Source organism: Mirounga angustirostris, unplaced genomic scaffold (genome assembly GCF_029215605.1).
Source record: "Mirounga angustirostris isolate CCGP_5_RB_7025 unplaced genomic scaffold, mMirAng1.0.hap1 SCAF_16, whole genome shotgun sequence".
In the NCBI taxonomy this organism is placed as follows: domain Eukaryota; kingdom Metazoa; phylum Chordata; class Mammalia; order Carnivora; family Phocidae; genus Mirounga; species Mirounga angustirostris.
In genome coordinates this window covers 43404110-43425124 of record NW_026991724.1, presented here as the reverse complement: position 1 = coordinate 43425124, position 21015 = coordinate 43404110, and the positions used below count along the sequence as shown (strand labels likewise).

Below are 21015 nucleotides of genomic sequence, written 5' to 3'. Positions count from 1 at the left end.
TGGGCAAAATCCATGCGTGCTTGGCACTAAGGGGAGCATCTGTGCAGAGAAGGCCACTTCAGGCCAGCAGTAGGGGCAGAAGCAACAGCGAAGAGAATGGCGGGAACCTAGGTGGAGCCCAAGGGGGTGCATCCTCATTTGGGGGGGTGTGGCACCAAAGGAATAACAATGGTAACTTGTAATTGTTGTGCAATGCTGGGCTCCCTGCTGGGTGCTTTCCACGCATGACATCACCGAATCCTACCCCCCCCCCCCCCCCCCGCTTGGGTAAGAGGTTCTGTTATAGAGAAGCTCATGGAGGCTCCTGCAGGTTAAGAAACATGACCAAGGTCACATAGTCAGGAAGTGGAGGGGAAAGGACTTTGAGCTACAAAGCATATTCTGAAAATACAGTCTTCCTTTTGGCATCAAGCAGTGGGGAATGGTGCAGAGGGGAAAGGAAGAGATACATGTGGGAGGTGCTTGCATGGGGAGGAGCACCAAAGGCCCAGGGGGAAAGCACCCTGGTGACAGGAGGGTGGGCCCCTTTATGACGGACAGGAATGGGGACAGAGGGCCTGGTTTTCAGATGCATGATAGCAGCGACTGTTCACTAAGCACTAGCTAGCTTCCAGTACTGTGTGAAGAGCTGAAACCATTTAAGCCTCTCATAACCCAAAGGCAGAAGCCCTCTTGTGATCCCCATTGTATGGATGAGGAAAACGGAGGCTCAGAAGGGCCAGGGCCCTGGCTGTCCACTGCCAGAACCTGACCTTTCACAGTTGCCTAGAAAGTCTCTAGAAGGCTTGCCATCACTGGCCTGTGTGCCAGGAGATGTGCATTCCTAGTAGGACCATGTACCTGTGGGCAGCTTCCTTCCCTTCTGGGGGCCACAATTTCCTTCTATATACGTGTGTGTTTGTGTGTGTGTGTGTGTGGGGGGGGTTGTCTGCAGGGGAAGACTACAAACACGGCTTCCAACACCAAAATTCCATCAATTGTGGGACCAAAAATAAGAGGCCAAAAATTGCCCTTGGGGAATTTACAGGCTTCCCAGGGTATACAAGGTGCATAAACAGAATATGAAAACAAATATGAAGCAATGCATCGATAAGAACTAGATGCCACTAGGAGGGGTGGGGGTGGGGGCTGTATGTGCACAATAAAGGTGACACTCCTGAGACTTCCTGTTCACTGAATTTTTCCTGATTTGTAGAATACCATTATTTTTATGACCTATGGTCCTTCCCTTCCCCTACGATATTTTAATTTGAAAATATTTCAAATGCACAATAAAGATGAGTTTTATAGTGAATACCTGCGTAGCCACCCCTTACAGTCTACCATTAACATTTTACTCTCCTTGCTTTATCACACGTCCATCTGTCACATATCTACCCATCTAGCCACGCATCAATACGTTAAATGGTAATTGTCCCTTTCCCGCATTTTAATAAACAAGAAGTATTCATTCACATCACACATTTATTGAGGGTCTACTCTGTGCTGGAGCTCATTTCATACAAACTGGAGTCGTCCCTTCTGGAAAGGGCATATTCTAGGCAATCTCTCTTTCCCGAAGTAAAAGCTTTCACCAATTTTATTTGTACGCACATTTTCTTGCTGGGTTTACTTGGATGGGGGTCCTGAAAGTGTCAAAGTGATATGGGATAATCCTATGTGTGTGTGTGTGTGTGGGGGGGGGTGTCAATCTTGGGAGGCTCCTGGAAAAGAACTTAGCCGGTTTTCAAGGGTAAACGAGGCACGGCTCACTTCTGCCTCGGGGTCTGATGTGCACCTCCCTCTGCTAGGAATATTCTCTGTGTCCCTCTTTCCCCCTGTGCTGGTGGCTCCTTACCCTGCAGGTGTGGGCTGTCTTGACCACACCACCCACACAAAGGGCCGCCTTTCCTATTCTCTGGCCTGGCACACTGATCTTTTTCTTCACAGTGCTATGACAATGTGTAATTATATATTTACTCATTTAATGTCCATTTTCCCCCTAGACTAACATGTTCCAGAGGAGAGGCCGAGGCCAGGCACACATGGCTGGCAGCTAACAGAGGGGAGGCTCTCTTTTATTGGGTGCTGACTATGTCTGTGCTGAGCACTTACGGACATGATTCATTCCATCCTCTCGAGCTCCCCGTGAGGCAGGCACCATGATGGTCGCCCTCCCAGACTGAGGCCGCCCAGCTAGGGAGTGGTGATGGCCCGGCTCCTCCTAGTCACGAGCACTTCCCTGCTGCTGGTCTCTGCTGGTGGCTGAGGTGGCCGGCCTCCCTGGGACCCTCGGGGAGGGGGAGGGAGCTACTTCAAAATAAGTCCTCTTTAAAATTAAGTTTCTGCCTTCAGGAGGTGCATGCGTGCCTGTGTGTGTCTCACAATTAAACTGCCAAGAAAATACTCCAACATCAACGTGCCCACCACTAGCAAGAACACATAGTCGGTGCACAGGAGCATGCCAGGCATTGTTCTGAGCACCCCGCCAGGATTCCCTCACTTCACCCTCGCATTCCTGCCTCTGACAGACAAGGAAACCACTGCACAGGTGGGTTAAGATCACAGCTAGTAAGGGGAGGAGTCAGGATTTGAAGCTCGGCGGCAGGATAGGTACTGCGCACAGGTGGATCAGCAGATGCCAGCTGGAGGCTCAGGATACCACCGAGGGGAGCAGAGACACCACCCAGATCCAAAGCCCCATCTCCTCTCTCCATTTGAGTCCAGCCTCTGTCCCCCCTACTCCGAAGCCTCCTCCCTGGTCTCTGTACCCACCTCCTGCCCCCTGCCCCCCAGCCTATTCCTCAGAGGGACCCTGTTAACACTGAGTCAGACCATAGCCCTCCTCAGTCAAAACCTTCCCCTGGTTCTACTTCATTCAGAATAAGAATCAGAATCCTCACAATGGCCCCAAGTCCCCCTGTCTGGGCCGGTTTCTCTTTGACTTCAACTCTTCCCATTTCCCCCACTGCTCCAGTCACAAGTGGTCCTCAAATAGAGTAAGTAGGTTCCTACCCCAGGGCCTTTGCACTGCTGTCCCTTCACTTGGGATACTCTATCCCCAGACATCCTCATGGCTCACTCTCTCACTTCCTTTGGGTGTCAGTTCATAGGTCACATCTCGAAGAGGCTTTCCTGGTTACCCGATTTAAAATACTCTGTCTTCTCTAGTCCCTCACCTCCCTGTATTTTTCTTCATTAGTGCTCACCACCTGATACATTTATTGTCCAACATCCTCACAATGAATATGAGCTCCCTAAGGAGAGAGATTTAGATGGTCTTCTTCCACACTGTATCCCCCGTGCCTGGAACAGGTGTGACACACAATAGGTACTCAATAAATACTTACGGAATGAATGAAATAGTGACTTAGAAAAGCTGAAATCAGAGGACATGAGGTCAGGCAGGTCAGATTTGTGGACACCATTAGGTACAAGAACAAAGGAGGCATGGATGTAGGAGAAAAAGCTGTTTGGAGTCAGACAGACCTGGGTCATATTCGGACAGCACCATTTTACCACCATCTCTTTTAAACACGCTATTATGTATGTGTTTACCAGCCCTGGGCCTCAGTTACCTCACCTGTAAAATGGGAATGTCTACCCTCCCCCCGCCCCCGCCCCCGCCCCCGCCCCGAGGTTGTCATAAGGATTAAATGAGATCACGCATGTGGAAGCACTTAGCCTTCTACTTGGTTCACAACAGGTATTTCATAAATATGCCTGCAGACCACGTGAGGTGACCTCTCAGGTCCAGAGATGCCTGAGGGTAGTTTTCTCCAGAAGGCAGAGCATGGGAGTGCATGGGAGAATCCAGCTGGTTCAGGAACATGGCTTTGAATAAGTCTGAATCACACAGTGAGAGCCGGGTCCTTTTCTCAATTTTCTCTGAAACTTTCTGATTATGTTAGAGATGAAGACTCAACTTCTGTGCTCCTGTGCCTTGACTACCTCCCTCATACTTGCCAATCTCCTTTTTTAACACAGGACCCGCAGCCAGCTATCATGTAATAGTGTTGTGGGCTTCTATGTTTTCTGGTACTTTCTCTTTATGGGCAAGTGATCCTGGCTCTCCACTTACAGTAGCAACATAAAATATGCTTAAGAAAGTAAGCTGGCTTAAAGAAAAATACTAGTAACAGAGCTGGGTCAGGGGGCAGATACATACCACGGTGAAGGTGGTATCCCATGAGGGAAGTGTGGGAAGGAGTCTCTGAGGCAGGGAGCGCTCTACCTCCAGGCCCATGGTCCTGCCCTTGGACGTGGAAGCAGCCGGCTCGGGCCGAGGTGTCCATCAGCAATCCAGAGGCCTCAGATTTACTCCTGTCCCCTGCCCCTGCCCTTCATAAGGCCCCAGGGCAAAACCACCACCAATTCAATCCAGAGAAGAGTGAAGGTTTTGACAAGCAGGGGAGGTCTGAGACAGATGACGGAAGAACGTGCTGGGAGCAGGGTTTAGGAGTGGAGCAGGCCTGGGCTTGGCTTTGGTTCTACCACACACCACCATCCCCCTCTGAGCCCCAGATTCTCTGTCTCTAAACGGGGTAATACTAAGACTATCTGCCAGGGCGGTGTGAGCCTTAAAGCGCTTAGTCCGGCGCTGGGCACACAGAGCTGTGGATAGACTGGAGCTGCATGGATGATTACGATGATGGTTACCATCACCACCATTATCACGGTCATTAAAGAGAGGTGGAATAACAGGGAGGTAGGAGGTGCCCAGGACAGACCGGGATTGTGTTTACGCGGTGAGAGGTGTTGGATGTTACAAGTTGGGGTGCGGGTGCTGGGGTGGAGAGAGACTGACTGAGAGACATTGGGAAAGGCAGATAGATATTGGCCCCTCCTAACTTGGTGATGAGTTTCAGTGATACAAGGCCAGCGACAGGTGGGAGGCCCAGGGGCCCTGGGAGCAGAGAAGCAGCCAGGTGCTGGACAGGGGTGAGATGGGGAAGATGCCTGAGCCCTGTGTCCTGAGCTGGGACGAGGAGAGGGCCATGCTGCTGACATAGGGCCCTGGAAGGGGGTGGGGTAGGGGGCTCGCGCTGACCCCTCCTCCCTTGCTGGTGCCGCTAGGCCCTGGGGAGACTGGGGGGTGGGTGGGGCGAGCAGCAGTACCAGTCCTCTCAGGAGGCTCTGAGCTCACACACGTGCCCCTGTGGGCCAGGTAAACAGGGTGGGTGCCTGGGTCAGCTGCTCCCTCCCACTCATCCCCTGGGGGTGGCTGGCCTGGCCAGTTCCCTGCTCCACACCCAGCTTTCTTGGCCAAGAGCAGCCCCAGTGCTGAGACACCCTGATGACCCCTCTCAGGCTGGCCACTTCCTTCCTTGGTACCTGGGGTCCCCACGGAAGGCAGTCTCACAGCTCCCAGACTCTCTGTGGGCTGCAAGGTATGGAAGAGTGTGAGGACAGTCACCTTTAGGTGGCAGTATGGGAAGGAAGAGAGATGGGAGAGAAAAAGGCCACCAAAGCTGAGAGAGCAAGGCCAAGAAAGGGCAGCTGCCTCTCATCCCGGTGCCCCTAAGCCAGGCTGGCTTACACCTCGGGTGGGTCCTGCCCCACTGGGCTCCCTACGTTTGCCTCCTGGTTGGGTCCCGCCTGTTGTTCCTTTCTCCTGAGACCCTCCACCCCATCACCTCTATGAGACACCAACCAACTATCTCCTCAGATGTCCCCATCCCCACCCTGCACCCCAAATTCCTGGGGTTGGGAAATTGGAACACTTTTGCACCTGCCTTATCCCATTTCGTCCTCCCTCCCTGATCCTTGGGCTCCCTCTCTGTTTCAACACAGACTCTCAGACTCACAATTACAGCTCATTACCCTATCCGTGGCTGGCCCTGAGTCACGAGGGAGGGACTCTGGGCTACCCAGCCCTGTCACCTTCTCCCAGGCCACGGTATAAGGAGTAGCAGCAGGGAGGAGACTCTGGGAAGGCAGGGGAGCCTGGGAAAGGAGAGAGAAGGCTGCGGACTTAGAGGGACGGAAGAGTAAGGAGGAAGAGCACAGAGGAGGGCACACACAGACACACGGAGGGGGAGGAAGGGCAAAGAGAAGAAAACTCGGGTGGGAAGAAGACGGGAGGAAGAGGAGCAAGGCAGAGATGAAGTCACAGGGCTCCCTAGCCTGCCTCCTGCTGGCCCTGTGCCTGGGCAGTGGGGAGGCTGGCCCACTGCTGAGAGGAGGGGAGAGCGCTGGAGCAGGTGCTGGGGAGGCCGTGGGACATGGGGTGCGAGACGCCATTGGACAGGGGGCGGGAGACGCCATTAGCCATGGAGTCGAAGAGGCTGTTGGCCAAGGGGCTGGACAGGCAGCTGGCTCCGCAACCAGGGAGGTCATGGGCCACGACATGGGGGAAGCAGCCCGTGCCCTTGGAAACACTGCGGGTGAGGCTGGCAGACCGGCTGAGAACATCATTCGACATGGAGGAGATGCTGTCCACAGCTCCTGGCAGGGGATGCCAGGCAGCAGCAGTGCTTGGGTGAGTAGCTGGCAGCTGGGTGTGGAAATGGGACACTGTGGGCAGTTGGGTTGAGAATCTTGGGAATCAGCTGGAAGGATGACTGGGTCTCTTATTTGTGGCTATCTGGGGTGGTTTCCCTCCATGTGATGATGCATCCTTCTACCACACTGGGGTCTCCTTCTACCTGTCTCTGCCTATGTCCTGCTGTGCGGCGCCGCACCCCCCCCATCAGAGAGGGGCTAAGGCACACACACTCAGTGCAGGTGTGTTGCCCTTGCAGGGAACCAATGGCCAGCCTCCATCTGGAGGCTACGGCATCTTTGGCTCCCAGGGTGGCTCTGGAGGCCACAGCCAGGGCAATCCTGGAGGGCCAGGGATACCCCCGAGATTCAGATGGAAGCTTTGGAACCCACTCTCAGGGAGGCCCCTAGGGCCAAGAAAGCAATAGAGGGTCTTTCAGCTCGGCCACCAACGCTCGGGTACAGTAACCACCCCAGCCCTGAGGCTTGCAACCTCCTGCCCTTCAAGCCCACGCTCTCCACGCCTCCCTCATCTTTTTGTCCGTACCCACACTCAGCCTCCTCCTCTCTGCAGGGGACTGTGGTCCAACCTGGTTACGGCTCCGTGAGAGGCAGCAACTCACACACAGAGGTAAGGGGAAGAGTCGGGAAGAAGAGGGTGTCCGGGTGCATGTGACAGAAAGTAGGAGAGATGAAGAGGAAGGAAAGAAGGATGGGGGGTTGAGGTACAAGGCAGACTGGACAGGGAAGAGATGGGCCAGATGATGAGGCCAGGAAGAGGGGAGGGAAGGGGGACGGGCACGTGGGGAAAGAAGGCCAAGCCACAGGAAGCAGGAGAGCCTGGCCTGTGGTGATGGCTTTGACCCAAGCCTGGGAACTCACCCGTCCCTGGAAACTTTCCTCCACAGTGCACCAACCCCCCACCATCCGGCTCAGGCGGAAGCTCCAGCAGCTCGGGGGTAAGGGGACAGGCAATCAGAGGCGTTTTGCGCGGGGAGTAGACAGAATGTCGGCTCCCTCCAACTGCGCACGGGATACGCTGGAGCCAGAGAGGGAGGCGAGGGAGGGAAGCCAACACTCCTGATGTTCTCACTCTGGTCTCTTCCTGCCCCTTAGGGAGGCAGCGGCGGAGGTGGTGGCAGCGGCGGTGATGCCAGCAGAGGTGGCAGTGGTGGTGGCGGCAGCAGCAGTTACGGGTCCAGCTGGGTGAGTTCTGCTCCTCTGCTCGCCATCCTGGGGCTCCTCAGCTCCTGCCCCCCCCCGCCCGGCCCCGCCAGGCAGGGCTCCCGACACAGCCGGGGACGCCTCGGCACAGGTGCCTGGCCTGCGACGGCCCGCTCGACTCCCTTCCGCTCCACTGCACGCGGTGGGGACGCTCTGCCTCCTGTCTAACTGACTCTCGCGGCCGCAGGGCAGATGTGACTAGAGAGGGGGGTGGCAGAGGGGAGAAGACAGCTGGACACAGGAAACCAGGCACCGGCTTGGGAGGCTCCCAAGAGAAGGGGGGCAGGCGTGTCGCACACGCAGAGACAAGGACACGTACAGAGCTGTGGTGTAGGTGACGCCGATAAATACAGGGCACATGAGGCCCCTCTAGAAGGGCTGACGGGGCCGGGAGGGGACCACGGCCTGGCAGCCACAGAGGGTGGCTCTCCCACAGAGGGGGCCCCACAAAGTGGGAGCACAGTTGGCTTCCTTGGGTATCTGGGAAAGGTCTGAGGCAAGAAGAGGGAAGTAACGAGAACAAGCCAGGTCACGTAAGCTGCTTTAATTTACTGCTCCTCATACTACCTGCTTTCCCTCCCAATCTAGGACCGTTCCTTAGAAAATTCTAGGAATTTTGATCAAAGCGACTACTCAAGCTCCCAGGTAAGGACTCTCGGGGTCCCTTCTTCCTCTTTCTAGGTCCCAGGAGAGGGAGGGGTGAGGAGAGGCAGGGGGCGAACCGAATGAGCCCCTAGATGCCAGGGTCAAGGCTCTAAGATGTTAGGCTCCAGAGGCTTTTTCACTTCAGGCATGTGATGGGGGGAGAGGACAGCAGCTCAGAATCCCCAAACTGTCCCACATTTCCAAATACACTTGGCCACACCTGTCCCTTGTGCTCCGAATAACTTCCTCAGTGGCTAGCTGGCTCAAAATGGGAAGAGATGGAGGTTGGACAGAAGGGAGTAAACAAATCATAACACCCTGGCAACTATCTGGTTCCCGCTGAGTCCCTTTAAGACGCTGTGTGGAGGGGCGCCTGGGTGGCTCAGTCTGTTAAGTGGCTGCCTTCGGCTCAGGTCATGATCCTGGGGTCCTGGGATTGAGCCCCACGTCCGACTCCCTGCTCAGCAGAGAGCCTGCTTCTCCCTCTCCCTCTGCCTGCCTCTCTGCCTACTTGTGCTATCTATCAAATAAATAAATAAAATCGTTAATAATAATAAAAAAAGTTGCTGTGTGGACTCTTGCTTCCCCTCGTAGGGACACAATACCGGCTCTTCCTCGGGTAGCAGTGGCGGCGGAAGTGGCGGCGTAAATAAACCCGGGGTGAGTGTCGGCTGAGCATACACTTTCACAGATTGGCCTCCTTTCCCTGAAGGGGAGGGGAAATAAGGGGTGCTAAGGCCCCTCGGATGATGGGGGAGCTGGGAGAGCACCGGCCAGAGCTGAGAATGGGCTGAGGTGGGGCGGCTGCGGGCTAGCAGTGTGGGGGCTGGGATTGGTGTCTCCGTGGCAACAGAGGGAAAGCTGTCTCTGTCTCTCTCACAGTGTGACAGCCCAGGGAATGAAGTCCGCATATCCGGAGGATCTGGGGGTCAGGTGAGAGCCAAACTTGGGACTGTGCCCACTCCTGCTTGGCACCACTCCTAAGGCTAACCTCCATCCCAGCCCCTTCCGTGGGGAAGAAACCAAACATATACTCCTACAAATATTAACAATCTCCAAAGTAATAATTGCAAATCCTTATGTGATGTGCCTCACTTTATACCGTGGATGGGGCTGTGAAAAATTACATAGAAACCAGTCCTTTTTAGAAACAATCACTTCAAACGACCTACACCCACCCGGCCAGTGAACAGAATACCGTGACCTCTTTGATAGCATTTGGAAACTGGGTTTGGAATGGGTACACTTCCCTCCTAGTCATTCTGGAAATCTGGTCTTCCTGTCAGCACCTGCAGCACTGACAAGAGGAAGTGTTATGCTAAGGTCCCCACGAATCACCTAGAGGTCTTGTGAAAATGCAGGTTCTGAGTCAGCAGGCCTGGGGTGGGGCTGAGATTTGGTTTCTACCAGGTTCTGGGCAAGGCCGATGTCCGCTGGTATGCACGCAGCCGATGGGGAGAAGGCTCTCTGAATATTAGGCTCCTTGGATATTCAGGATACTAACCTCTATGGGTAGACAGGTGTTAGGAAAGCTCCCAGCTTGTAACTCTTTTTTAGTGTTTTGTGTATCAAAGTCTTAAATATGTAGTCAAATATACCAATCTCTTCTTCTACGGTTTCTGCTCTTGAAAAGAAAAAGGCCTCTATTTTCTTCTAGAACTACTAATACATCTATACTTTCATTTTTTCTATTTAACTCTTTAATATATCTGGGCTTTACTTTGCTGTATACAATCTAGTCCCATTCCTCAGTTCAGCTAGACTTGCCCCACACTTTGGATCAGAGCTATGTGCTCTCTAATGAAGGGAAAACCAGATAAAAACAGGAGGGAGGGACCAGCAAAGTATAACTAAGTGCCCCCTGCACCCCCCTAGATATTTAACTGGTGTTCCCAGCCACACGCATTGAATTATTTACACCACTGATGTACAATGTCACTTGTAAATACCTTCATATTTTGGGAAAGCTTCTGGGAGTTCTATTTGGTTAAACTGACTCATCTGTTCTGTGATGCTGCTTTCTTTATGGTACATTAATATTTGCCAGTACAAGTCCTCCTTTGTTGCCTGTCTTTTCCAGTGTTTTCTCACCTATTCTTTTTTTTTTTTTTAAGATTTTATTTATTTATTTGACAGAGAGAGAGAGATTGCGAGAGCAGGAACACAAGCAGGGGGAGAGGGAGAGGGAGAAGCAGGCTTCCTGCCGAGCAGGGAGCCCGATGCGGGGCTCGATCCCAGGACCCTGGGATCCTGACCTGAGCCGAAGGCAGACGCTTAACGACTGAGCCACCCAGGCGCCCTCTCACCTATTCTTAAACATTTATTCTTCCAGATGAATTCCAAGATTATTTTGACCAGTTCCAAAAAAGAATTCCATGAGGATTTTTAGAGGAATTGTATTAAATCAGTACATAAAGGTGCAGGGACGGACCTAAGATCTAAAACAATGATCTCTGTTGCACTGTCTCATCCCTCAGGGCTTTGGAGGAGGACAGGGAGGCTCTGGTGGCTATGGTGACATCAGGGTAAGGAGATGACCGGCCTTGAGAGTAGAGACTGGTGGCGGGAGATGGGATGGAGGTCAAGTTTGCAGCAGCAATGCTAACAGTGCAGATAGTCCCGCACCGCAGGCTGGTCTTGATCTTACCTCGGGGAATTCATCTCAGTCCCGGGAAAGTGGGACTCAAGAGGCGCCTCCCTCTAACTTAGGAGGAGAGGAACCAGATGACTTCTGTGCCACCTAGGCTCCTGCTGACTCTCCAGCCAGCGTCCCCTTTCTGACCAATGCAACACTTCCGCCCAGACTGTGTCCCGCAGTCTGAATCAGTTTAGTCCAACAGTCTGGCTGGCTTCTGCCTCAAAACCAGGGGACAATTCAGATACTTTTGTGGCAAAGGCCCTTCCTACTGGATTTTGGGAAGTTTGCAGAAGTGAATATAAAGAGATGGTTATGTTGCCAATAAGTATTGTAAGTGAGCAATAACCCAATCCACAGGAAGTTGAAACAAGATTTGCCAGGGAGAAGAGCCTCTCTTGGGGCTCTGGGAAATCTTCTGCTGTGTTTGTGCCTCAGTCCCCTGATTCAGGAGTCCCTGGCCCACATCCTACTATCCTACTCTCTCATCCTGCATGTTCCCTGCTTCCTCAGTGACTCTTCTCCATTTTCTCTCTCCGCAGGAAATAAGAAAAGAGGGCAGTCGCCTGGTTGGGGGCCCCCAAGACAATTATCAGGTAAGCAGGGATGGCTTTAGGAGAAGGGGTGGTGGAGTGTGGGGACAGAATGCTAAGGGATGGGGAAAAGAAACAGAAACATCAGTATCTTCTTGCAAGCTGCTCTCTGTGGTGAGTGACCACCAGGAGACCAGACAGGGGTCTGGAATCCCTGTCTCCTTGGTTCATCCATTCTCTCCCTTCTTCAAACTGTGATCATCACTGTGTATTATCACTGTGAGGGGAAACATAGCCATAAGTAACAGGAGAATGGTCAAGGGGCTATTTTTGGAAACCATACTTAAGAAGTGTTGAGAAGTGGAAAGCAGTGACCTCTGAGTTAGAAGATGGGGGTTCAGAGGACAGCTGTCTCACCTGTCATCTGTGCATCTTCAGGCAGGGCAGTTGACCTCTCTGAGTCTGGGCCTCCTCTTGGGTAAAATGGAAACTGCAAAACCTACCTTGCTCAACCCCACAGTTACTGCAGAGCTTTCTGCATCATAACCAGAGCAAGGTGGTTCAGGATCCGGACACTGGAGTCTGACAAGGAGACAGATCATGAGGCACGCTGCTGGACAGCTCTGAGTTTGCTTCCCTCATCCGTCAAGTGGAGATGTCTCCACACAGGAAATGTGGCCGGATAAGGCACTGTGCTAGGCAGACGGTGGGGCTGATTACACATTAGCTCCCAGCAGTGTTTTGGGGACAGGCTCTGGGGGAGGCAGAATAGGAATATGATTCAAGGGACTGGGCAGGGTTATTCTAGGAATAAGTGGCAAATCATTCCAAGAAGGTGGGGTTTCCTAGCTGCTATGTGACAAAGGAGAGGAGGTGGCTTTACACAGAGTACACAGAGCTTGAGCAAAGGCAGAGATGGTGGGCCAGGAGCCAGGCTGATAGGTGGTATGCATGACAGGAGGCAGAGGGCTTGAACAGTAGTCCCTCCTTCCTACCCAGAGGCAAGGGTCCAGTAAGAGGTGACGCTGTCAGTGGGATCAATACCTTGGTGAGTGGAGGCATTGCCCCACCTTTGGCCGGGACCATGGTGTCAAGCAATCCCTGCCTCCCCTCCTGACCCCCAGAGCTTCTGCCCTTGCCTTTTGCTCACAGGGTGGGTTCCTACTCTCATCCCCTTTCTTTTCGGTTCCTTAGAACTCTCAGACGTCTCCTGGGCTCTTCAACTTTGACACTTTCTGGAAGGTGAGTTCATGCAAGATCTCTCTGCTCACTCTTTGGAAAAGCAAAGCTCTGTTCCTCTGCCCTTTAGGCTGAAGTCCTCTTTCCAGAAGGACCGAACATCAGATGGCCCTTGACCTCTTGCCTGGAAGCCCTGAGCCAACATTACATTACGTCACAACTCAATTTGCCATTTTCCATCTTTTTTTTTTTTAATCTCTGCAGAATTTTAAATCCAAGCTGGGTTTCATTAACTGGGATGCCATAAACAAGGTAAGGGCTGGAAGGCCATCTCTGTGGGATCTCTGTGGGAGAAGAAAACAGAAGAAAGCTAACTGCTAACCCCCCGAGTGGGGAGCTGGGGAAAACGATGATGGCACTGGAAGGGTGTTTTGTCCAGTGCTTAAAAAAAGGACAAAAACAAAGAGGAAGGAGGCAGAGCTGAGAAGAGGGGGTGGTTTGGAAACAGCTGGGAGTCCAGGATGAGGAAGGAATGGGCCTCTTTCATGTCTCAGTGTGCAGACTGAGCAGGCGTGAACCTCAGTTTCTCCAACAAGACCTGGAAGATTAAGGGGAGAGTGAGGAGGCCTAGTCCTCAGGAAACCAGAGAGGTAGCAGAGGCAGGGTAGGGGGCGGACTGAACAGTCAGGAGGTGCTAAAGGCCCCCAGGAGGACTGACACTGAGAGAGAAGGGAAAGGAAGCAATTATGTGCCCAGTGCCTGCCGCGTGCCAGGCATTCTGGACCCTGGGTGTGCATAAGTTTAGGAGGCACTTGGGGCCCAGAACCCCTCTCTCCTTCCCCCCCTGCCCACCCCTCCCATGTTCAGGGGGAACCTGGCCAGGCTGATTTGACACCTGAATAGCAGACGTGCCTCCAGAGCAAAGGCAGACCAACAGCGCGAACAAACACCAAAGGCAGAAGTTGCAATTGACGGCCCACTGATGTGCTTTGTTTGATCCATTGTTGTTGTTTTTTTTAATTTTAAAGACACTATGAATTAGTTGCCAAAGTTTAAAAACTGAGAGGTTTATAAAACACTCGGAATTCTGGCTTCTCTTGAAAAATGAGGCAATGGGGGGCCCTCTTTCCTTGAGCTCGAGCTCCTCTGACAGACAAGAGCTGACTAGAGGCTGCTTCTCTCCAGGTGCCAAAGGCTGCTGCCCGGCACAGTCACCCCAGCAGCTGGGCTTCGGACCCTTACCATAAAAGAAGGAAGACAAGGCTCCCTGCCCTCTAAAACTTGTGGGGGAGACAAGGTGGTGGTAGACAGGGAGGTGAAGAGAAAGCCCTACTCTCAGGCAAGGCCAAGTCTGCAACTCGGGGAAGAAGGTGGGAGAGTGAAAGATGTGGGAGGCAGGTTCCCAGGCGCAGCGCGGTGCAGGTTTGGATGAACTAAAGGAGCCAAATGGACTGTTTCTGCTTTATTAATTTTTTTTAAAGATTATATTTATTTATTTGTCAGAGAGAGCACACAAGCAGGGGGAGCGTCAGGCAGAGGGAGAGCAGGCTTCCTGCTGAGCAGGGAGCCCATGCGGGGCTTGATCCTGGGACCCTGAGATCATGACCTGAGCGGAAGGCAGATGTTTAACTGACTGAGCCACCCAGGTGCCCCGACTGTTTGTTTTAGAGAGAATGGTCTCTGATAGGCGGGAGGCTCTTTACCATGGACCTGGGGTAGACGAGGCCCCAGAGCACGAGAACTTAGGGTCAGAGGCACAGACTGATACTTCCTGGGGGCCAGGAAGGCAGTGAACATTCTTGCACATCTGGGTGGGTGGGGCAGTAAAGGGAGCGCTCACAGTTAGGCAGGATCCATTTGGGGCAGCTCCCCCAGGAGCAGATCTAGGGAGAGGGGCAGGCCAGAGACGGGCAGAGAGGAGAACAGAAGGCCCATCGCCTTCACAGGGAGGGAGCTGAGCACTGGGGCCAGAGTGAGCAGGGACAACAGGGAGACTCTACGTAACAGTTCTTGGCAAGTATGAGGTGTTTCATCCCAAACTGGAATATCTGGATTTGGCTGGATGACAGCCATGGGCAAAAAGATCCCTGCGGATTTCAGGAGCAGAGGCCTAATCCACCCCTGACTTGGCCAATTAGGCCCTGAATTCTTATTCCTTGAGCTCCCTCTTAGAACTTACTTCTTTGCCCAGGACCAGAGGAGCTTTCGCACCCCATGACCTCCAGACAAGGTGCTACCAGATGGATGGGAACCCCACACCCCTTAAAACCCCACTACCCCACCACTAATCTCAACCCTTACCCTTGAAATAAACCGTAGCTGCCTCACACTCCTGGTCTCTGATCCTTTCTTACGTCTCCACTGTTGTTCCAGGGGGTTTGGAAGGGTCAACCACAGCCCCATAGCTTCGGCAAATGGGCTGGGGTGGAAGGGCAGGTAAGAAGGTGGGAAGCTCTGGGGGCAGGTCCCAGTCCTCAAGGTTTGGCTGCAGTGAGGTTCTGCCAGAGGCTGGAGAAGCAGGGAGAGTGAAGAGTGTGGTGTGTGTGGGGGTGAGGGGAGCTGGTTAGCGGCTCCAGAGATCTAATCTCTCTCCCTCTGCTTCCAAAAGCAGTTTTCTGGTGTCACTAAAAGACACCCAGCTTCCCCTCAAACCTTAGGCACAATTACATTCTGAAGGCTGAGCGATGGTGGTATCAGGAATAGGGGTGTAGGTGAGCAAGGGGCCGTGCTTCCTGCTCACCTGCACCCAACCTTTCCTCTACAGGGCCAAGTCCCACGCCCCAGCACACGCGCCCTGCTCTACTTCAGCCGACTCTGGGAGGTAGGAGAACTCTCACTTTTCAGAGGACTGGGGATCTGGTCATCTGTCCCTCTCCCCACCTCCTCAAGCTCCAGCCCACCTGTCACAAAATTCGCCCTCTTTTCATTTTTGAGATGGGTAATCTCACCCGAATACCATCAGAAGTGCTAACACCCTCAACCTCCGGTACGCTTATCTTCATCTAACCCCAAACCACACCCAGGCACCAAAACCCGTTCTTGCACAGGAGCTTAAAACTTTCCAACAAGCTGCCACACTCCCTGCTCTGAGGCCCACTCCTGTCTTCTCCTCCCTCTAGGATTTCAAACACAACACCCCTTTCCTGAACTGGAAAGCCATTATTGAGGTAAGGGTGGCAGAACCTTTCGTTTTGGGATCAGGAAGCCCAAATCTGGGGACATGGGATCTGGGCTCTTGGCAATGGCTTGCATTCAGTCCCTGTTGCTTACCTTCCCTGCTGAGGGAGGCCACCTCCCTCCCTTCCCACTCTCCTCCCTTTCTGCAACACTAAGTGGGGGTGGGGTAGGAGAGAGGAGCCGGTGAGTCACTAGAGAAGGAGTAGGGTGGGCAGTCCTCCCCGGGATAAAAGCTGAAGCCAAGGGCTGGGGCCTCCACAGGCACAGGAACATGAAGCCAGCCACTGTCTCTGCTCTGCTGCTGGTCCTGCTGGGCGTGGCCTGGCTCAGGGGGAGCCTCAGCTGGGTGGGTACTGCAGGGTGAACAGGCAGGGGACACGAGGTGGGGAAGAGAGGAGCCTGGAGCTGGGGTCAACGCTCAGAACTGGGAAAGGGGTGTTAGGGAGGAAAGCTGAAAGGAAACAGGAAGCACGAGGGGAGCAGGTCAGGCCATGGTTAAGCGTGAGCAGGTGCAGAAGGTCTGAATATCTGGGTTCTGGGAAGGAGGGGTCCTGCAGAAGGCCACATCTTAATTCTTCATGGCCAGTGGCCTTTGGGCACTGACGCAAAGGTTGCCCACTCACTCATCTGTGTGGACCAGGCACAGGAGGCTGGACAGGTGGGGCCACGCAAAGGGGGAGGTCAGGGCCCTCCAGGTGCGTGTTGTCATGCACTCATGAATGACCAGTGTGGCCATGTCGTCTGATGGAAATCTGATTTTTAACTGTTCACAACTAATTTAATTTAAAAATGCAGGCCAAGCAAAAAATGCCCGGAAGCCTGTGGTCAAGCAGTTTGTGACCTCAGTGTTAGGGCTAAGAGTGGGGCTAAAATTCAATGGGAGTTAAGTCACAGTTAGGAGGAACATCCTAACCCTGTGTGTATGTGTGTGGGGGGGGGTGGGAATGGGGGTTCCAAGTGGAGAAGTGGTGGTTGCAGAAGCTAAACTCTCCTGCTGCTGAGAATTTTCCACTTGCCCTGACTGGGGGTGGGGGTGCGGGGTATGGCCCATGCACTGGTGCTGTGTCTCACGTGGCTTGATGGGCTTTCTTGCATTTCTCCCCTTTCTCTCTCTCCTTCAGCCCAGTGCCAATCTAATCACCTCACTTTGCCTCTGTTTGCTGATGATAACAGCCCATCCTTCCAGGAACCCTATGGGAACAGTGTTTGTGAACAGGAATTATAGGGCTAAGGAGGGAGCAGGGTTTGGTGTCGGCAGAAGGTGGGTTGGGGCTGAGGTGCCCTGTCTGCCCCAAGGGAGCCGTGTGGGCACCGCTCACTTGCCATTCCTGCTCAGTCCCAGGCCGGCCTGCCGAAGCTCCAGATGCACAGGTGCGGGTGGGGGTGCCTCGCTCCCCTACACTGAGTGTAGAAATCTGTCCTATATCTATCGGGGTCATCAGTGTCCTCTAGGCTCACTGCCTTCTCTGGAGGCACTGCTGATCCTGGACCATGGAGAGGGGTGTGGTGGGGTGCGTGGGTGCTGGTGCTCCCACAGGAGGGCAGAGCCTAGGCAGCAGGCTGCTGGAGCCCCGTGAGTCTGGCAGGACCCAAAGGACTTTGGACAAGGACACCCTCATGGCGGCTCTCTCCCTTCCAGGGTGCTGATGCGTCCTTGCTCCAGAAGAGGTCGGGCAGTGCCGGTCAGGTGAGTCGCTCTGCCCTCAGACTACCTTTGATGGCCCCAGGTCCCTCTCGGTCTGGTTCTCAGGGCTGGCCAATCTGAAATTCACTTTCCTCCACACCCCCATTCTGTTGTTTTCTCAGTCTGGCTCAGGATGGCAAGAGGTGGCCGTGGTGACTTCTAAGGTAAGACATCTGCCACCTGACCACCTGATTTAAACCTCACTCATGGGGCGCCTGGGTGGCTCAGTCGGTTAAGCATCTGCCTTCGGCTCAGGTCATGATCCCAGGGTCCTGGGATCGAGCCCCGCATCCGGCTCCCTGCTCAGCGGGAAGCCTGCTTCTCCCTCTCCCTCTGCCTGCCACTCTGCCTACTTGTGCTCTATCTCTCTCTCTGTCAAATAAATAAATAAAATCTTAAAAAAAACACAGAAAACCTCACTCATTTCCTTGGTCTCCTGCCTTCATCTCCCGAGTAACACTTGAGGAGCTGGGAGAGGTACCAGGGAAGGAGAAGGAAGGGCCATTTGGACTAGGACTATAAGAGAGGTGAGACTGTGGGCTCTGGCTGGCTGAAGGAAGATTCTATAGAAAAAAATGCATGACACAAGGAGGGAAAGCGGGGGCTTAGAGACAGGTCTGGCCCAGGCCAGGAGCCAGGGTATTTATTCCACAGCAAAATGCCCTCATCCTTTCTCTTCTACCAACACTCCCCTCTCCCCGCCCCCTCCCCACCCTGGCTTTTTTCCACAGAACACCTATAACCAGCAGGCATACCCTACTCCCTCTGGTGGGCAGTACTCAGCCAAGATCCCCTCTAAGGTAAGACTCTAACTGCCCTGTTTCCCCACTGGGGTCTCTGCATGGGGGGTGAGGGAGGTAGGCTTTCACGGCCAGGCTTAGCTGAGGCCGAATCCTGTTCATTTTGAAAGTCATGTCTCGCCCCTGTGTAGGGAGACTCGGGCTCCCTGAGAACCATCTGGAAGTGGAGGGTGGGAGGTTCAATGTTCTCCACATCCACCCACTCAGAAAAGGTTACAAGGGGGCAGTAGCTATGTCACATGCCCTGGAGAAAACTGGGAACCAACATCCTCTCAAAGAGTGATATACAGCTCTAAAAAAAACTCACATGACACACAGCCAAACTAGCAGCCTTCCCATGTAGTAGTGTCTGCTCTCTCCACCTCTTTAACTGCTGACTTTCGTGGGGGTTGGGGGGAGGGAGGGCGAGAAGGGGGCACACTAACACTTAGGGGAGGCTTGCCCAGAAACTTGTGGTTGGTGGGAAAATTAATGCTTCGTTCCACAAAGGAAATAACAGAAAAAACAAAACAAAACAAAACAACCCTGAGACTTTTGTTTCGTTCAGTTGCAAAGAAAGCAATCTTATAAATTCAGTAAATGAACATGCTAAATACTAATTTTGCTGGTGAAGAAAAAACAGGTGCTATTTCCCTCCATCTCTCAGAACAAGGAAGCCCCTGGCCTCAGGGACAGGACTTCTGCTGAGAGATCAGGAGTCACCTCCTGACTGGAAGCAGGTAAAGAAGCAGCTAACACTGCCTGTGGGTATCCACTCGCCAGTGATTTGTGGCCAATTTCTATCCATCCACCTAGCAGGCAGAAGGACACCTATCTACCTATCTACCTTCTGTTCACTCTGCTTGGCCAGTGTGTGCTCATCTTGGGTAAATGTACTTAGGATGATAAATCTGCTTTGAAAGAAAGTCCATTCAGTCCATAGTCAGACCCAAGGACTTCCGAGATAATCTGGGTCTGAGCCTGCCCCTGGGCCCCGAAGACATGGCAGAGGTCACTGTAGCCCCACATCACCTCCTCTGATCTCTTTCCAGGGGGGAGCCACGCCTTCTTCCTCGGTGAGTAGTGGGGCAGAGAAAATCTGGCTCCTGAGAGAAGGGGTCTGGGGCCAGAGGGTATGCAGGGCCAGGGCCATGGCCATGGCCACTCAGACGTTCTCCCTGAGGCCAGGGCCATGGCCATGGCCACTCAGACGTTCTCCCTGTCCTGTAGGCTTCCCAGGTGCGCCCTGGCCTGCTGCAGTGGGTGAAGTTCTGGTAGGTGAGTGTCAGAGTGAGCAGTGCAAGCCTGCATCCAGGAGCTGAGGCACAGCCACTCCAGGGGCAGGGCTGGGATCTTGGCATTCGCTTTGCTTTGGGTGGATGTTCTAAAGGCATCGAGGAGACCCCAGCGTGGGGCGTGGAGAAAGACTCATCAGGAAATGACCAAGGACACTCGGAAAGCACCCTCTGAGCGCTGAGTGGAGGCCTGCCAGAGGCAGGGCCGTGCAGGGACAGCCATAAGGGGAGGTGGAGGAGAGGGACAGGACAGAAGGGTCTGGGGTAACTGCAGAGAAAGGCTCAAAGGCAGGAGGAAGTGAGTCACCAGTGGGGAAGGGGCAAAAGATAAACTTGGCAGAACCACAAAATCTGTTTCAGGGAGAAGCAGGAGTAAGGGAATGCGCAGGTGAAACAGGTAGGACACCAAAAAACTGGCAGCGTAGAGGCTGGATGAAAGGATACCCGGTTTCAACACATTCAGGAGCAGCCACATTCTACTGTTTGCTCTTTCTTTTCTTCTAGAAAATTATTTCCAATCATAACTGAGGTCCTGAACAACATCAGCCATCAAGGAGCTCAACTGTGCCCCACCCCCAACTCTCTCCCTGTGTCAGGCTTGGTCTGGGTGCTGACACCTGCTTTTTCCAGGTTGAACCTGGTCTGTCTGTCCCTCGTTTCTTCCAACTGAACTATGGGGTCTCCTTGTCCAGAAACCTCATCGGATAAACCTGCCACTTTCTTCACCTACTCTGTTTTGTGACCTGAAGTCACTGTGACAATTCTTCAGGAGAAGTTTCCTACTTTGGGATTTCTTTGTGGAAATAAAACATGAATCTTATTTCCTTAAGATTTCTCATGCCGTGTTCTTTCATGTTATCCTGATGGCCCGGATCAGGGAGAATGGAAGTGATCTAGGGGCAGATAATGTGCCTTCCTGCTGAGAGTGGTATACCAAATGGGGGACTGAGAGAGGTAAGACCTGGGTGGTCCTGACAAGCAGTAGCTAGCTGATCTCACTGTGCCTCAGTTTCTCCATCTGTAAAACATCATCTTGGCCCAGCCTGCATCTGAATGCCATGCTCCTGAAGCTGAGGCACTCAAAGGTGTTTTGCTAGCCTGAAAAGGCAACAGGGAAGTCATTCACCTTAGGAGGTGGCAGTAAAGAGGCTTTTCAAGAGAGGAGGCCAGTCCCAGAGGGCTAGGAAGGGGGCAAGAACAGGGGCCAGGGGCTAGCAGAGCACATGCCTCAGCCTTGTAAACACACGGAGGTATGGATGAGGCCATGTGCTTAGGAAGTTGTGGGCAAGCGGCTCATACCCAACCCAGTGCCTTATCATATGCAGTGGCTCTGTGTCTCTGGGATGCAGAGGGGGTGGCAGAAACTTCTACTCCATTAATGTGCCAAGGAAACAGGCAGGGG

At 53.3% G+C, this 21015-nt stretch overlaps 1 protein-coding gene across 5 annotated transcripts; it reads left to right on the top strand.

The window, feature by feature from the left end:
* Positions 1-5025: 5025 nt before the first annotated feature.
* DMKN (dermokine) lies at positions 5026-20556 on the top strand. Of its 5 annotated transcripts, XR_006793559.3 has the most exons (20): positions 5026-6460; positions 7037-7093; positions 7371-7421; positions 7579-7668; positions 8275-8331; positions 8926-8991; positions 9214-9264; positions 10809-10856; positions 11509-11562; positions 12694-12741; positions 12943-12990; positions 15443-15499; positions 15798-15845; positions 17495-17542; positions 17662-17703; positions 18271-18339; positions 18986-19058; positions 19371-19394; positions 19549-19596; positions 20118-20556. XR_006793559.3 is itself a non-coding variant. In XM_045891283.3 (19 exons), exons 1-18 carry the CDS (start codon positions 6083-6085, stop codon positions 19594-19596), a joined length of 1284 nt encoding a protein of 427 aa, XP_045747239.1. In that variant the 5' UTR covers positions 5035-6082; the 3' UTR covers positions 20118-20552. The 5 variants fall into 5 exon arrangements, 3 of the variants coding, with proteins under 3 accessions (XP_064437553.1, XP_045747239.1, XP_045747242.1); XR_010408250.1 differs by lacking the exons at positions 18986-19058; positions 20118-20556 and adding an exon at positions 17950-18066 and having other exon boundaries at positions 19549-19591; XM_045891283.3 differs by lacking the exon at positions 18986-19058 and having other exon boundaries at positions 5035-6460; positions 20118-20552.
* Positions 20557-21015: the final 459 nt, after the last annotated feature.

Excerpts from the sequence above, each read along its gene's own strand:
- DMKN (XM_045891283.3), top strand. The coding sequence starts at position 6,083 with ATGAAGTCACAGGGCTCCCTAGCCTGCCTCCTGCTGGCCCTGTGCCTG. Across the intron at positions 11,563-12,693 it reads GCCCCCAAGACAATTATCAG|AACTCTCAGACGTCTCCTGG; the intron begins GTAAGCAGGGAT and ends TCGGTTCCTTAG. Across the intron at positions 17,543-17,661 it reads GGTCGGGCAGTGCCGGTCAG|TCTGGCTCAGGATGGCAAGA; the intron begins GTGAGTCGCTCT and ends TTGTTTTCTCAG.